This window comes from Gossypium hirsutum, chromosome D08, assembly GCF_007990345.1.
Source record: "Gossypium hirsutum isolate 1008001.06 chromosome D08, Gossypium_hirsutum_v2.1, whole genome shotgun sequence".
Classification (NCBI taxonomy): domain Eukaryota; kingdom Viridiplantae; phylum Streptophyta; class Magnoliopsida; order Malvales; family Malvaceae; genus Gossypium; species Gossypium hirsutum.
Window position 1 is genome coordinate 12,672,433 of NC_053444.1, and position 13,173 is coordinate 12,685,605.

The 13,173-nt window shown below is 31.2% G+C and overlaps 1 protein-coding gene across 1 annotated transcript; it reads left to right on the forward strand.

Moving 5' to 3' along the window:
* Positions 1-11,159: 11,159 nt before the first annotated feature.
* Positions 11,160-13,170, forward strand: LOC107913593 (universal stress protein PHOS34). Its single transcript, XM_016842231.2, has 4 exons — positions 11,160-11,643; positions 11,723-11,817; positions 11,906-12,027; positions 12,854-13,170. Exons 1-4 carry the CDS (start codon positions 11,460-11,462, stop codon positions 12,939-12,941), a joined length of 489 nt encoding a protein of 162 aa, XP_016697720.2. The 5' UTR covers positions 11,160-11,459; the 3' UTR covers positions 12,942-13,170.
* The last annotated feature ends 3 nt before the right edge of the window (positions 13,171-13,173 follow it).

A 13,173-nucleotide genomic window follows, 5' to 3' on the forward strand; every position in this document is an offset into this window, starting at 1 on the left:
TTATAAATAAAGCCTTAACCTGGCCTAAAAGGCTTAAGTTAATAGTTGGTAATTAAATAACAGAATGGGCCTACTGGTTTAGTGGTTAAGTGGAGTGTTTGATTGCATTAGGTTTTGAGTTTGAATCCATGCTGGAGCGTAAGCGTTATTTTTGCGCAGTGATGGAAAGTATTTCAACAGAGTGGGATTCTGGAGTGGTTGTAGGTTAGTAGGATTAGTGGGAGAAAATTTAGGGATATGAGGTAGCTATCGATATCATCTAAGTTTCTATTTCATTTTTATTTTCCCAAATTTTAGCATTCTCCTCTTTTCCCCAATTTTTCTGCCGTCCTATTCTTCTTTGCCTTGCCGAATTTTTGCTCCATAGTCCACCCTCTCTGTTTGATTTTTCTACTATCCCACTTTTCGGCCAGCAATTGTATACACTCGTTCTGTAAGTATCTGACTGCCTCTATTTTATCGTTTCTTAGCTAGTTCCCAAAAAGGATCGTTTCTTAGATGTAGGCTAACTTTGAAAAATCACCATAAATTGTGAAAATCAAATTAGAGAATGAAAAAAATATGGGATTAAAAATATTTGAGTTTAGTTTCTCATGAAAGAAACGAACTAAGCAAAAGAATTTCATATTATGAGATATTTGAATTTTAGTGAGATAAGGTCAGAATGATTTTGGAATCCCCTGTCCTAACTTTGGAAAATTATTAAAAATTGTATAAAAATAATTATTGGTTATAATTTATATTTTTAAAATCCTAAATAAGTCTATTTTCAAGAAAAGCAAATGGGAACATCATCCAAATTCTTTATGAGAAGATAATTAAGTTTTAGTGCAGAAAGGTCAAAACTATCAGACAACAAAGTAGGGGAACTTTAAAAAATAAACTATACTTATTGGCTAAACCAAAAATTCTAAAACTTTTATGGTAAGAAGATATGTGAGTCTAGTTTCATGGAAAATTTGTGGATCTTAATTCGAAATTTTGTAGCTTAAGATACAAATAATTTAGTAACAGTGACTCGTAGACAGCTTTGAAGGATCATATAAGTAAATAGTGGAAACACATATGAATAATTAACTAGCACGAGTTACATTAAAATGGATCACGAGGCCAAGGCCAATTTAGGTCATGTGGGTCACAAGGGCGTGTGGACCCACACGGGTGAACATTGTAGGCCCATTTTCACTGTTTGACTGATAGGGTTGCACGGGTCGTCCAAGTCGACTGTGAACCTACTGTAGGATCAGTAAGTTTACCTAGACCCCTAATTGATTGAAATGATTGTATGACTGATATGATTAAGCGTGATGATGTCCCACTGATTTGATATTGTATGCCCTGTTTACATGCATGATATTATGTTATAGTATGTCATATCTATATATTGCATTACATTGGGTTAGGGGATTATAATGTTCAGAGGAAGTGTACTGAAGGGCCTCGAGCCTAATTTACTGACAGCTCAGCTGCAAACTACTGTCTAGTACCGCATTCGGTACTATTTAGAGTGTAGGGATGGGTGGGTTGATTATATCCCCACATGGAGAGTAGGGTTGGACGGGGATGGTGTGTAGAGGCTGGATGGGTAGGATTTTTGTGACTGCATATCTGTTACTGCTACTAATACTGTGATGGGCTAAAGCCCTACTGCATGACTGTTTTTGTACTGAGATGGGCTAAGGCCTAAACTGGACTAATACTGATACTGAAAAGGCCTTAAAACCAGACTGTGATTATTTGTTTACTGTATGTTCATTTGTATGGGGATTACACACTGAGTTTACGTAAACTCACCCCTTCTGTTTAATTTGTACAGGTAATCCCCAGATTTAGGCAGATCGGTGCAGCAGAGGACTCAATGGTGGCCACACGACTTCTTTTACACTGTTTATTATCTATTTATGATTTTACTTTTATTTAAGAGTATTTTGCTGTAATTATGGCCTTTACAAGTTTTGGTTTAAAATTTGAATTTTATACGGTTTTATGATTTAAATCTGCTAGTGTTAGGTAACACTCGGGTTTTCAAATGAAATTAATGTTTTATCAAAAATACCACGAATAAGCAAACTGTTTAAAAGCTTCCGCAATAAAAATAAAAAAATATTTTGAAATTGAATAACGATTTGTAAATGAATAATATTTTGAAAATGAATGACACTATTTGAAGATAACATAAGTTAAATAGAAAAGAGGATTTAGTGAAGACAAATTTTTCAAAAAGCACTACCATGTGACATCGTCAGATTCAGCCATAACGTCTAGGCCGAGTTTGGGGTGTTACACTTTGAGTCCAAAAGTGAGGCGTTATAAGGAGATTCGTTTATCTAATGAGTGGTGATAGAGTCCAATTATAAGTGGTGATAGAGTCCCCTATATGTTTCATAATCACAAAAATGTCAATTCATCATTATTTGAGATATATATGAGATACGGTGTGGTATGAACGAATTGTTATACTGAATGAACTGTTATATTGAATGAATTATAATATTTAATGAATTGTTATATTGTATGAACTGTTATATTGAATGAATGTTATTATGCATGAACTGTTATTTCATATGAACTATTATTTTATGTGAACTGCCTGTTCTATGTGAACTATTTAATTAATGTGAACTGTGATAAAAAGTGAATCCTTAAAGTATGTCTATTTTCTTAACATGACTACTGTGTTTATTTGTAGTATGTTTGAGCACTCAATAAGCTTCAATAAGCTTACACTCTCTTTTTAAAAAAATGCAGTGATGTAACGTGCGAGGAGGTGTGGAAGTGAGTTATCCAAGTGATCCATAATGAGGCTACACCTGGGTATGTTGATGTGTTCCCAACCCAAATGAGGAAGGTAATGTGGGACCAAATAGTGGGATTTAGGATTAGACTTTGTTATAATCGTTGGGTTGTAATTGGACATTATGGACTCTTTAATTGGTTTGATTTGGAACTTTTATTACTGCTTTAGATAGATTATTGATTGGTAAATTAGGAATGCTTGATGAATGTTTTGATTAATTGATCGACTAACTTGTAAGTGCGGGTGGAACAGTTACTGGTCGTTGAGGTAAGACCAAAATGTTTCATATGTGTTTTGAAAGCAACATTTTCTTTGTATGCATGAGATGTAAAATTGGACTAATCACATAAATTGTTAGTTGTCTGCGAACTAATTAAATGACAAATTTTATGAAATTGTGCGTAATGTTTAATTGATCTTTCGAAACAAGACTTATACATATAATCCTATAATACTAATTTCAAATCTTGTGAAATAGAGTTTTTCCAATATTTTACTATATTACGATTTAAATCTAATCACATGTTTTTAAATAAAATGGTTTCCAATGTCCTTTCAAACATAGCCTTTCAAAATACCTTCTTGCATGCACGCATGTGTGATTGAAGCTTTTGGGGTATTTTGTTTGCTAGATATTAAGTTTTTTCTTGTTGTTAATTGAATGACCAGACTAGCGCAACAGAAGCATGATTATAGACTTTTTAAATATTCTTTGAATAATTGTGTGGTGTGAATGGTTGGTTAGTATGCTTTGTGGTGGTCTAAACAGAGAGTCACTTTGGTGGCTAATGTGACATTCGAAATTCGGGTTGAATCATCCCGACCGGGTTTGGGGTGCCACAGACTCGATTCGACTCGACTAGAATTTCATTTCACACAAATCGATTCGAGAAAATTTTAAATCGAGTTAAGATGATAAAATAGGACTTGTCAACTCGATTAACTCACAATTTTTTCACTCGATTTGATCGAACGCTCACCCCTACGGATGAATCATGATAAGAAAGGTGGAACTAAGGTGTTGTCAGCAATTCAGCTTGTAACAACCAAATTTTTAATGGTACCGAAAAAGGCGGTTTCATAATCTTATTTTTATGAATAGAGTCTATAAATATTAATATTTAATTTTATAAGGCTATTATAAAATTTTATTAAAGATTGTTTTAGTAATTTTGTCGAATTGATAGTTAGTAAAGGTATAAGGACTAAATTTGTAAAAGTCTAATCGCTATAGGTTTTTAATTGGTCAAACGCTTAAGGACTTAAATTACAATTAACCAAAGGTCCAAAATAGCAGTTAAACCATTTTGGAAAGTGTGTTAGTGGCTGATGATGGCTTTAGCTAATTAAAGTATGTTTAACTTAATTAAACTTAGTTAATTAAGTTTATACTTAAGTCTAAAAAGAAAAAAAATAAGTGGAATGAAAGAGAGTTTCATCTTCTCTACTCATCCATAACTGGAACAAAAAGAAAGCATAAAGAAGAAAACCCTTTGACCAGCTTTGTATATTCGGCCCTTAATTAGGTAAATATTCTAAATCATTTTCTTGTAATTTTTATATTTTTGAGGTCATGGGAGCTTGATTTAGCTAGCCCATGTACCAATTTGAAAAATTGTTAACATTTTTTAAATTTTTCATTGATGATTTCTTGAATAAATTGGTGTTAAAATGATAGATTTTAACCTTAGATATGAAAAAAAAACTAGATTGTAATGTTTAATTGTTAATTTTGTACAAAATGACTAAAGTGAATAAATTGTGAAATTGATGTGAAATTCTTGTAATAATAGATAGTAGGGAGTCCTTAAGGGATGTAATTGAGATCAGTTTTGAAATTGAAGCTCAAAATTGAAAGATATTGTTATTTCAGTTTCAATGACTAAATTGAATAAAATGCAAAATTTAAGGGGCATTCAGAAAATGGAATTAAATAGGTTCATGTATATCATGGAATGATATAAAAATATTTGGTATTGATGAATTATCTAAAATAATTGTTTAAATCAAGAATTGAATCAAACCGGAGATAATTGGGAAAAAGCCAAAATTGTCGAATAGTCCTTGAGGATTCAATTTGCTTGTTGTTTTGACCAAGTAAGTTCATATTATATTTATAACTTAGACTGTATGTATTTGAATTATATATATGTATATTTGATTGTAATTAAATTGGTTGTGAATTGGTACAAAGGTGAGAATTGGACTAAATTAAAAAGTTATGTTAATATGTGTAATAGATGCCCATGTGAACTTAGTAAAGATTAGGATACAATTGGCATGCCAATAGGTTTTTGTACACGCTTGTATGGGATTATTACAAATTTTATCGATATCCAGCATTTGTTGCAGACTAGAAGATACATGTGACATAAGTTTAGCTTGGACAGGTAATGTGATGTCATTTTAAAGGTTTAGCCTGGACAAATAACCTGACATATATATTTTTAGCTTGGACAAGAAATTGGATGTATCGTTATAAAGGTTTAGCCTAGACTTGTAACCTGACACAAATTTAAATTCACGAGCAATTGGTGTGGTGTAGTTACTTGTGTATCTAAGTCTGTTTACTAGAGTTCATCGGGTGAAACAGATTACATGAATTGAGAAATAAAAATGAGACATATATAATCTTGATTTTCATTTGTGAATTGTTGAATTTGAACTTAAACAAGGTATTGAACAAATGACATGAGCATGTATGCAATTGTTTCATTCCATATTAAATAAGTTTGAGCTGGTTAATCAAAATGACATAAATTGGCATGATATGTTATTGTGGTATTATATGTTTTATTTACAAGTTAAAACTCACATTATTGATGTGTGGTTCGTCATATCTAGCCAACTATGCCAAGCTTATTAACTTATTGTGTTTAATTGAAAGATAAGGTAAGTTTTTGTTTCATGTCTATGAACTTACTAAGCGTCATATATGTTTACCCCATTTTTTTTCCTTTTTCCTTGTAGATCATCACCTTGCAAAACGTGTCAAGTCGGATCGTCTCAGAACTCAAACTATCATCAAACTTGTATTTTTTTTATCATTTTGAGTCAAGGGTTGTGGCATGTATATAGGTGTCTTGGTATATACTTAAATGTATAAAAGGCTTGATGAATTATTATCTTGTGATGAATGTGGCACATGATGATGATTTTGAATGTTGGACATGGTATGTTTGAATTTACATGCTTTAGATATGTGTTAATGAATGGTTATCTTAGTTCATGGTTAAAGTCATGAAAGTTTTGATGTTGAATTGTGTATATATGAAAATGTGAGTTAGGCTAAACATAAGTGACATGGTTGGATGGAATACTTGGGATCAAATATGTTTTAAATGATGAGTGATGAAAAAATGTGGTTTAATTTGGTTAGCTGATGGCTATGTTTGAGGTTTATAAGCCATTGATGCGCATAATGTAACAAAGTGCGTAAATGAAATGAAATGGTTTGTTTCAATATGGTAAACTATAGGTAAAGATTGATGCTTGGGTGATTTGGTTGGTATGTCCTAAAGGTATTGAATTGCTTGAGTTTAATTGGTATATATGTAGTAAATGTCTTGTTAAGAAGTTGAATTCGAGTTTTGAATTTGATTAATATATTTTAGGTATGTTTTGAACCAATTGAAATTGATACTTAAAGTAAGGTTTGGTTGAAACTTTGAAATAGGTACAAAAAATGTGCATTTTTCCAAAAATAGGATCTTAATGGTTTGTTTATTTTGCCGCAATACCATACCCTCAATGTTGTGATATTCATCTTGTTTTATTGTGAAAATTTTGCAATTTGGTCTTTAGGTTTGGAAGTTTGGTTACTATCTTTGACTCTGGGATGGTACTAAGCTTTCATAAGCAAGAATAAGACTCGAAAATGATTTATTATTGTAATTTGATCATGATTGATGTTTAGTTGCACGTGTGAATGATTATTTTACTGTAAATTTTATTGTAGTTGCTCTGGCAATGAATATAGCGTCTTGTAGCTCAGACCCAACGATTAGGTCGAGAAAGGGGTGTTACACAGCTAGCCGAGGATGTTTATTGTTATAAGAACATTGAGTTGGTAAATTAATATGTTATGAAGACCCCTTTGGAAATGCTAGAGGTGCGATGAACCAATGTGAAACCTGTTGAGTTATTAGTGGGATTATCACTTATTAGAGAGGTGGGTTGTGTCAAACTTTGTTGGAAAAGCGGTGATGCAAGCTAGGCAGTTAAATTGAGTAAATGCTACGAGCGAGGTAAATCTCAAACACTTTCCTAGTGTTTTACATTATAACTTATCGTTAACTTGACAAAAACACAATGGCCCTTCAGAGTTTTGAAGTGGGTAAGCTGAGGGGCTTACAAACTAGAGTTAACGGTGATACTCAAGGTTAACTCAATGTTCAATGTAGGTGTGTCGAAGCCTATTCGTGAGGATCAAGGGGATTCGAATCGAGGCAAGTCATAATGGGGTTAAGTAAGAGTGGTGGACTCTTGCAAACAAATATACAAAGGAGAAAAATAGTTCGAGTTAGAAGAGAACAAAGACAAGTCAAGGCAAATGCTTCGAGGGGCGAAACTACTTAATAGAGAGAGTGGTTGGGAATCAGCCAAGGCATCATGGCAGTTTCAAGACAAGTTAGACCAATGTCATTCGAAGGACGCAACGAGGGCATCGCAAGAATGAGTAGGGGAGAATGTCTCGGGTCACGAATCATAGCCCGCGATGAATACACACATAACGTCCCACAAATGTCAACTAATTAAATGGGACTTATTTGACCCTCTTAAACTGGTCCGGTTCATGGAACTTTTGGAGAATACCACTACTTGAAGCCTTGGTGGCCCAGTGAAACACTCTAGTAATTTATATTTTACTAGGGTGAATATTTTGTAATCCTAAGGGATAATATAAGTGTTTAAATCCCTTAAGACTCTCATATTGTAGATAGGCTTTAATCTTAATCGTTGATGTAATTTAGATTGTATTGTTGGATCAAGGAGAGCTTAATTATAAATAAAGGTCTTCCTCATCATTTATAATCATCTCATTTATAGTTATTGAATATATTTTAGAGTATTTACTCAAGCACCTTGTGTGCATTGCTTTCTTGTGGCTTTTTAGTTCAATTCAAGTTTCTTTATGCTTCCACTTTATTTCAATGTCTTGGAGAATTTTCTTTGTGAATTTTCACTTTCGAGAGTAAGACTGACTTAGGTGGATTTGAACATAGAAATCGCTTAAAGTCACACGGTTTGCCAAACTAAAGTTATAGCCCCGTGACATATGCGTGTGGAAACAAAAAAATATAGAACACAAATACAAATAATAAAATTAAAATGTGTAAAAATATTAAAATAAAACTTTAGCTAAGTTGTAAATTAAAAATTTTACTAATGCAATTTATTTGAGTTCAAATCTCATCCTATGCATCTTTTTATTGATTTTTCTTTAAAATAAAAAGACTAAAATAAGCTCGAATAATATAACTTGTTTTTTATTACGAAAGGGCATGTCCATAATTTTTCTAACCAAGTTGATGTACTGGTTGAGAGTGACACCAACCCTGTCAGGAGCTTAAATAATAGTATAGATATATAAATGACGGAAGTAATAAAGTGTGCATAATAAAATTAAAATGTTAGCTAAGTGGTAATTTAAAAGTTTTTTAATGCAATTTATTTAAGTTTAAATCTCGTTATATGTATCTTTTTTTATTTTTTAAATAAAAAACTAAAACACCCTCAAATGATATATCTTATTTTAATTATGAAAAGAGATTCATATTTTCTTAATCAAATTAATAATTCAATTTAAATGAATATTACTTGAAGAAAAAAGAAAGGGTGGTTATGATATAAACAAGGATAGCAATAGTAGTTGTGATTTTAGCTGATTTATATAATTATTTAGAAATGATTTCATCATTGAAATGGGGGAATATCTTTGTACTAATAGGCATAAAAACCAAAAGTAGATATTTGAAAGGTATGAGTAAAGAAGTGACGATTAAGGTCTATTTAGCAGTGCTTAAAAAAAATACTTCTAGCCTCAAAAGTATTTTTAGAAGAAAAATTATGTTAAATAAACTGTTTTTGACTGAAATTTTTTACTTTTCAGAAGTATTTTTGAAAAGTATTTCTAAAAAGGAGAAGCTAAAATTTTTTTGTTTTTCTCTTCCAAAAGCACTTTTAGTGCTTAATTACTTTTTCACTCCTCCAATAACATAGTACTTTCCCCTTTTTTGTGCTTAATTACAAATATGTTAAATTTATTAATTAAAAATAAAAAATATATTTTTTAAAATACTAATTACAAATATTTAATGGTTATATTTAAATATTTAAAATATAGTTTATAGATTCTTATTAAATTTTATAAATAATTAATATTTATTTCTTAAAAATCTTTAAAATTTATATTTCATATATTAAAATATTATCAAGTTATAATAATTTTTTTATATTCTTACTAAAATATAATAATAATTATTTAAATGCATATTTGTTACTTGATAATAACATGTCTAAAATGGACATTTTATTTCTCAAAAGCACTTTTTTACAACAATACTAAACACTCAAATTTTAAACTAAACTTTTTAAAAGCACTTTTCAAAAATATTATCAAACTAGCCGTAAACATACCCACAAGAATTGTCATCTCGAATACAGGTAGAGGGCATATCAATCATATGCTTAATGTGAGTCATTGTCCAATGCTCCCACTCAAAATAACTTGCAAATTTAAATCATACTCTTTTAATTAAAAATACACACATCACCACCATTCTATATTATTTTTTTATTTTTTTATTTTTTTTAAATTTGACTACTTAAAAAAGTGCAACCTTTTCATATTGATATACAAATATAAATATGATTTTTTTCCTATTAAAACCATATTTAATATTTTAAAAATTATAAATATATAGGTTTTTAAAATAATAAAATTATATTTTTATTGTTGTAAAAATATTATTTAATTCCGACCCTTAAAATTTTTTTGAGTTTGTCTCTAATTTTATTTGTACTTATATTTTAAAAAACATATTATTGCATGTATAATATAATATTAACTTGTTATTTTAATATAAGACAAAAAGAAATTCACATCATTTAGTTCATGATTTTAATCGTTTGAGTCATGATTAAAATTTTAAAATTCAAAATGAGAACATGATTTAAAGCCACTATAATTTCACATATCCCTATTCCTTTCTAATAGGAGAATGATAAATTAGATTTTTTCCTCATAATTTTTAACTTTTTTCTCATGTAACACTACTAAAAATCAGGAAGAAAAATTCGATTTGTCATTCTTCTATTGAAAAATGATAGAGATAATATGAAATTACAATTTTATACAATTCTTTCTCTAACTATAAAATTATCAGTGAAAATTGATTTAACATATTTATTTATTATTATTTGGGTCATTCAATTCAATAATTTATAGAAGGTTATTAAGAAAATAAAAAAAAAACCCGGAAAAGCGGAGCGTAATTGAAGCTATATTTGTAATAAACAGGAGTCTGAATGGAAGCGTTAAATTGCGAGATACAGTCTCCCCCAGAACTGCTCCCAATGAATGTGAGAGGGAGGATCACGTCTCAATTTGTCTCACCTTCATTGTCTAGGATAAACCAATACTTACTCCTTTATTTTCTCAACTTTTTCCACAAGCTTTGATCTTCTTTTTTTTTTAATTTAGATTATTTCATATCATTACTTAAAAAATTAAAAAATATTATATATATCTTTTTTTGTGATAGTATGACATAATATTAAAGAATCACATCATCATACTTGATGAAATCTAAATTCAATGATTAACTTTTAAAAAATTATCAAGTTTCAATATTAATATAGGCTAAGAAAAAGTTTAGGGACAAAAAGAAAAAAACACTACAAAGTTTAAGGATCCAACCGTGAGTGAATAAAGTAGACATTCGCAAACTATAACCCTTATTTTAAATTTATCTCTAAACTTCAAAATATTTTAATTACATCCTAAATTATGGTCCTCATTTTAAATTTGTCCTTAAACTTTAAAATATTCTAATTGCATTCCTAAGTTATTGATGTTATGTCAATCAAGTCCTTTGATTATTAAAACTGAAAGTTTAACTATTAAATGACATGTAAAATTTTAAGTAACATAATTTAAAATGAAAACTTTAAAAAACAGTAAAATTTTGCTGTATATTAAAAATAAAATATAACCGAAAAAGATGAATGATAATTTATGTAAAAACTTTAAAAACTTTAAAATTAATAATAAATTATGTCGCATAAAATTTAATATTTTATTTAAGGATTAAATTAATAAATTTGAAGATATAAATAGAATATTTTAAAGATGAAAAGCATATCATAACATTGTCTGTCTAGAATGATGGATTAGAATAGAGGCAAAAAGGATAGGGACACAATCACTATCAGCCAGCGTATCGCGTATTATATTCTAGTTGGGGTCTTCCTTCCCTTCCCTTCTTCTAAGCATAAGTTTAACACGCTTACGCCTTACGCCATACGCATTTGCCCGCACGTTGTTTTGTGCTCTGTGTTTCTCAATAAATTCCTTATTCCTACAAAACCCCCAAAATTAAAGAAGGATCAAACCGACCCTTTGCAATTCCAAGACACAAGAACCAAGAGACATACCACGATGGCAACAACGACGGAGAAGCAAGCCATGGTTGTTGGAATCGACGACAGCGAGCACAGTACGTACGCGCTGCAGTGGATCCTCGATCACTTCTTTGCTCCTTTCGCTTCCAATCCTCCTTTCAAGCTCGTCATCGTTCATGCCAAGCCTACTGCTTCTTCTGCTGTTGGTCTCGCCGGACCTGGTTTGAATTTACCCTCCTTTTTTCTTTTGGTTCAAGTACCGTGTGTTTTAGCTTTCTTATGGAGGTATAATTATTGTAGGAGCTGCTGATGTATTGCCCTATGTGGATGCGGATTTGAGGAAGATCGCTGCCAGGGTTGTTGAGAAAGCCAAGGAACTCTGCCTTAGCAAATCGGTATTCATCAGCTACTTGTTTTACTTTTGTAGCCTAATTAAAGAAGGGTATTAGCATCCAATCTAATGGTTTTTTGGTTTCGGTGCAGGTACATGATGCCGTAGTTGAAGTGGTGGAAGGTGATGCAAGGAATGTTCTCTGTGACGCTGTAGAAAAACACCATGCCTCCGTTCTCGCTGTTGGTAGCCATGGTTATGGAGCTATAAAGAGGTATTAAAACCTATGTCTGATCTCTTTTTAAGTTTTTAGATGAACATTGGGAATTTTTTACTCTTTGATTTACTGTGGCTTGTTCATTAAGTTTCTAATCACTAAAAAATGGATCATTACTTCCACAAGAAAAAATCGATGGTTTATTTTGGTTCTATGGGGATGAGTTCTCAAATAATGTTAATGCATCTGTATAGAACATCTTCTCCTTTCTAGTTTTTTGGGTTGAGTGGGTTTGCCCCTTTTCCCCTCTTCCCTTTTTTAGGGTTAGACCTAACCCATAGACCTCATCTACAATATGATATATATCATCTATATATGTATAAGTAGGCTTGCCAGTTTTGATCCAAATCCAAAAACCCGATCCGATCAATCCAAATCCGAACCCAACCCAATGCTACTTGACTGTAAAAAGTCAATGATCTGACCCTGCCTAACTCAAAACCAAAAATATCAAAACCTGAAATGACCTGGACAAGTAATTCGAAATGACATAACCCAAGGTGCGCAGAAACTAGGCTTACTAACCTGAAATGTTCCAACCCTAAAATGACATGTAAGTGGCATGAAAATTTTGAAATCAGAATTGATCTGATTCAAAACCAACCCGATCTTATTTGACATTCGGCGGTAGCTCTGCTATTTGATATTTTGCAGATTATAAGCTGGTTTTTTTCTCAATATTATAGCTCCTGTTATAGAACCTTTCATTTTTCATATGTTGTGATGAATAAGCACTGAAAAAGAAATTGCCAAACTTTCAACAATTTAAGAATGACCTTATTTCGGTCCCGCTTTTAACAAATGATCATATATTGTATTACAGGGCTGTTCTTGGCAGTGTGAGTGATTATTGTTCTCACCATGCTCATTGCTCTGTGATGATTGTGAAGAAGCCGAAGATCAAACATTAATCTCAGCAATAAAATTGAACAAACAACTGGGGTTGCTGCATATTTTTAGTCGCCTAATAACACTATGGTGTTGCACACTGGGACTGTAATACCAATCATGCTGAATATTAGATATTGGTGTAAATAAGCAGAGTTTACACGATTCTTATGTCTTAATGTTTTTTAATTAGCTTGTACAAGTATTATTGGAATATTCTATACTTAAATCTATCATGCGAGTGTTGAAATAGTT